At 34.3% G+C, this 5,270-nt stretch overlaps 1 protein-coding gene across 1 annotated transcript; it reads left to right on the top strand.

Moving 5' to 3' along the window:
* The first annotated feature begins 2,740 nt into the window (after positions 1 to 2,740).
* On the top strand, positions 2,741 to 4,392 carry LOC145563520 (uncharacterized). The gene is made up of 2 exons (XM_081623966.1): positions 2,741 to 2,872; positions 3,448 to 4,392. The coding sequence occupies exons 1-2, from the start codon at positions 2,856 to 2,858 to the stop codon at positions 4,331 to 4,333; spliced, it is 903 nt and encodes a 300-aa protein (XP_081480092.1). The 5' UTR covers positions 2,741 to 2,855; the 3' UTR covers positions 4,334 to 4,392.
* Positions 4,393 to 5,270: the final 878 nt, after the last annotated feature.

The following is a 5,270-nucleotide window of genomic DNA, read 5'->3' as shown; positions in this document are numbered from 1 at the left end:
TATAAGATCCCAAATACAAAAACATAACTACAACTCACTTGAAAACTTATATGCACTTTTTGCCACCAACATAGGATGTTTGTCCTATCTTTTCAAGAATGGAGTTGCAGCTTCGATTTGATTTTTTTTTTCTTTTTTATTAATTGCCAAAAAAACCTTACAGAAAGCTGTTACAGACTTTGTTGTAACGTGAAAAGCCTTACAGATCGTTGTTACAGCCTTTGTTGTAACACAAAAACTTCAATGATATAAGTGTAATGTAATCAATTTAAAGAAAAATCCAATCTACTAGGCACTTATAGTCTAGTGAAGATATTAAAAAATCAGCAGAATATGACTACCAAAGTGCTTATCTAACACGAATAAGAGAGGTTCTCAAGCATACCTAAATGAGGATATGCATATACCAGCGGATTGCCAGTGCCGGGAATCATGTGACCAGATTGCTGAACCCACTGCCATTGATGTGAACTTGTTCCTAGTTGATTTGGGGGAATGAAATGGGACCCATGATGTTGAACAGTTCGAATATCAGACTGCAGATTTCTTTGAGGTTGCTGATTAAACCCATGATGTTGAACAGTTTGGCTGTTAGACTGCAGTCTTCTTCGACGTTGCTGATTATGCCCTTGATGGCGAACAGTTTGGCTATTAGACTGCTGATGTCTAGCTTGCAGATCATACCCTTGATGTACAACTTGGTTATTAGGCAGCGAATTTCTTTGAGGTTGCAGATCATACCCTTGATGAACAACAACTTGGTTATTAGGCAGTGAATTTCTTTGAGGTCGCATATTATAGTAATTATACGCATGATGTTCACCAGTTTGGCTATTCAACTGCAGATTTGTTACAGGTTGTACATTAGACCCAATATGTTCACCAGTTTGGCTACCAAACTGCAGATTTGTTACAGGTTGCACATTAGACCCAAGATGTTCACCAGGTTGGCTAGTAGGATGTGGATTATTGCTTATATGTTCCAGAAGATAACCACCTTGATGAAACTGAAATACCCAAAAATTAAACAGCCTTTAAAATCTGCTATAAATTTCCAAATAACCAATAACTATAAATCCGATCAAAAAAGCCTGCATACTAACAAGAACAAGAACAACAACAACAAAATCTTAAGTCCCAAAATGATTCGGGATCGAATAACAAGAATTGTTGAAAGGAAACATTGCAAAGAAGAAAATAATGAGACAAACCAACAAATAATTTGAATAAACACCCATTTACTTCTTTCTCATAATCCACCATTGATAAATCATTCTAAAGATTTGTCAATTGAACAGGGAGGGTACGACAATTTCATATTAACAAGAGACAATCAAAGAACATCACCAAGATTCTGACAATAAGCAGAAAATCAAAACATACAACAAGCAAACATTCGACATTTCTACAATATACCAAGTTGAATGAACCAAAAATTAAACACCCATTAACTTCTTTCTCTTAATTAGCCATTAATAACTCATTTAGAAGCTATAATTAACACTGAAAATCGAAAATGCAGATTTTGATTGAGAGAGATTATCAAAGAACAACACCAAAATTCTACTACTAAGATTAAGCAAAACAAAATTAGATTATAAAATAAAAAACCCAGTTATTGAAATCATACAGAAGAGCTGGTTACAGATTGTTGACTATCTTGCTGGTTTTCCATTGCAATTCAAAATCTTCAAAGAAACTGGAAAACAGAGGTTTGAATGTGTGAGTTTAATCAGTTTGTTCAGTAGGAACGAGAGAGAAGTGTATTCTTTCTATTTTTTGGGAGTGGTGTAATATGTAGTCGTGACTTGTGTACGGGTTGTACTAGGCACACTCGCTCGCGCTCTTTTTTATTGTTTCCTTACATGGGATTATTATGCTACTCCGGATGTAAGAACTAAGAAGATCGCCCTTAAATTAGGTTATACGGATACGTCACATATGTCATACTAGTATGTGATATCAGAGTGGTATGTTATGAGTTATTTGACTTCTATACGATGAGTAAAACTGTAATTCTGTAAAAATATTAAGAATATATACTTGTTTTACGATATTTTAATTGACATTGGTAGGATATACTTATAATCCAATTTTAGACCGTCAATGGCATTATCCATCAATTTATTAGGTTGGTATTGATTGAGCAATGTGCATACTAAAAAATTTGTAAACTTAGTATATTTGGATTATGATTAAAAATTCTTACTCGCTCCATCATCTTTCGATAGCCAATCATATCTACTTAGTAATCATATCACCCTACCATAACATATCTAATTAGTAATCTATTTTACATCTCATACCAAACATATTTTTTTAAAAAAATTTATTCAACATAAATGAATATGTATCAACCCGCATTTGGTCATCATAATAAAAATTTGTTATTAAAAATTGACTACTTTTTTTATAACACTCTATGCTTAAATGAAAAGTGTATTATAATCGTTATTTTTTTATTTTTATTTTTTTTGACGAAATGTTAATTTAATTTAGATTTTGCTAACGAGCCTCAAAGCATTAGACAACTAATTAGTATTATAACTTAAGATAGTACGAGTATTAATTTTGAAATATATGCCCTATCACTCTATCAGTGCGTTGTTAAAATTAATTTACCGTAATATTTCCATTTATCGAGTGTGCTTGTTAGCTTTTGTCATTTGATAATTTGATTTACACGGAGTATATGTCAGTTATTTCGGACAAAATTAGCGGACAAAACCCTTTTGATAAACCCCAAACTTTTCTCCTTTGGAGCTCTTTCATTAGTTGCGCCCTCTCTCTCTTCTCCATTGAAGCGCATACTCTGATATATCCATTGTAGAAGCTTCTGAGCTTTCTCTCCTCCAATGAAGCAGCTTCTGAGGTAAGTTAAAGTTGTTAATCTTTGTAAATCACCGAATTTCAATTTAACAAATAGGGTTTATATTTAATTTTATCGTCAATCTATTCAATTTAGGGTTCTTCTTAGGCGGATTATTGAAATCTTAGTATTACTTACTGAAACGATTAAAATGATCGATTTTGTTTCTATGATGTTGCTATTATTATTCTGAAGTGTAAAGAATTTAATTTTTGGAGCCTAATTTGATGATTGAGCTAAATGTGATTGCTAATGTGTTGCAAGATGTTGTTTATAGTTCTTTATTGTACGAAAAAACTATGAATATGTTTATCAATTTCATAATCTAGGGTTTATCATGACCCCAACTCGGCCGCCCTGCCTGCCCTGCCTCAAGGATGGCCCTGCAATTTAGGGGCATTTGATGTTATGATATCGAATGTCATGTTGTAACACTTAAATAAATGTAATAATAGGGTATCTCATCTGGGTTTTCGCCCATGTTTTGCATATTATGTGTTTATTATTGGTGTTATAAGTTTGTTGATCTCATTGTCAGTATAATGTTTTAACAAATTTCTGTTCATTTCACATACCAGCTTCAGAGGAAGGTTTAATAACTGGGATATCCTTATTAGGAATAGTTGTAAGTGTATATATCGCAACATACACAATACCAGTCACCCTCCTTATATTAGTGGTACATATGATGTACTTCAAGCAAGTTGTTTTCAGCATTGGTTCAAGAACTGGCAGAATTTAAGAAAGAACAAGCTTACTGCAAGCACTTTTAGCTCTGCAATTGGGTTTTGGCCTCGTAGGAGAGTTCAATTGTGGTTAGAGAAGATAGGGGCGATTGAACCCTTTTCTGGTAATCTCGCTACCTGTTATAACAATATCAACGAGGAGGAAGCTCTGGAACGGTACAAGATATTAACTGACAAGTCTGTTGTGTTTCCTAAATTTCAGATTCTTAATAAGAATAACTTGAATGGTGATGGTTGGCTTGGTGCCTCTCCTGATGGGGTTGTTGAAGAAAATGTTTATGGTTTGCCATCAGAGGGAGTGTTGGAGATTAAGTGCCCCTTTTTTGATGGTGATATTAACAAAGCTTTCCCTTGGAAGCGGATCCCACTTTATTGTATGCCACAGGCACAAGGTCTAATGGAGATACTGGATAGGGATTGGATGGATCTCTATGTTTGGACCCCAAATGGAAGCAGTTTGTTTAGGCTGTATCGAGATGTTGAATATTGGGATGCTATAAAGACAGCTTTAGATGATTTCTGGTGGAATCATGTCCAGCCAGCAAAGGAGCTGTACAATAAGTCTAAGTTCACTGATCCCTTGACTCAATTAAGGTCTCTAAAACCAGAGCCCCGGCATGAATTATGTAGTTATATTGTTTATGAAAGCAAGCATCTTGTGGACAATAAATCTATGCTATTGTGGCGTGAAATTCATGGCAAAATACAAGATTGTTGAAGTCAGATATTGCGTTTTCACTTATTGATCATTGCTATTGCTTAGAGCCAATGATGGCAAGGGAGGTAAGGTGAGCTACTGAGCTGTTAATATACTTTGATGGAAAGTTTATTTATTTATTTTTTCAATTTATCTTTGCCTTTAAATCTATCTGCATCAAATTTCCAACCTGCCTATCTATTGTGCTTTATCTGTGACATAGATGCCTTTTTCTGAACTGATTAATGCTTATTTACAAGGGCTAATCATGTTATCCAAAGTCCAAACAAGCAGCTCCCAGATTCTTTTTCCCATCTCTTTAGCTGGTAGCCTCTTCAGTCTGTTCACGACATAGTCTCAAGTCTCCTTTTTGCTTCATGACTTTCCCTGTTCTTGAGGGCATTGGGGCTATCTGTACTGAAATTTAAAATCTGTTTATAGCTGTATGTAATCACGTGCTGACCAAAATTATTTATTTGATGGTCTTGTGCATGACTTTCCTCAATGTTGGTTTTCCTTAGCCTGATCTAAAGTCCCTAGTTGTTTTTAATATTGGTGTTTTCTTCTTATTTTTGCTTAATTACTTTATACTTTGTTAAATTTAGAAGTTTATATGAGTAAACTTCAATCTGACCTGGTGGTACCTTCAAAATATCTACTGTACACCCCTGTTCCCAAATAAGTTACTCAATTGCTTTTGGCATGGATATTAATAATAGAGGGTAGAGGAAAACAACGGTAAGAGAGTGTCGGAATAAAGCAAAAGAAATTGGTTGAGAGAAAAAGTGTACAAATTATTTTGGGGTATCCAACAAAGGAAATTGTGCATCTTATTTCAGGATAGGCAGAGTGCCAATCTAACTTTGCCATGGATAAAATATGTATATAAAGTTGCTTAATTTAATTTCCTTTAAGCCTATTTTGCAGTAAATATCTGTATGGACATAAAGGAACTGAT

The sequence above is a fragment of the Chenopodium album genome, chromosome 10 (genome assembly GCF_948465745.1).
Source record: "Chenopodium album chromosome 10, dcCheAlbu1.1, whole genome shotgun sequence".
In the NCBI taxonomy this organism is placed as follows: domain Eukaryota; kingdom Viridiplantae; phylum Streptophyta; class Magnoliopsida; order Caryophyllales; family Amaranthaceae; genus Chenopodium; species Chenopodium album.
The sequence above is the reverse complement of the archived record's forward strand: the minus strand, read 5'-3'. Positions and strand labels throughout refer to the sequence as shown.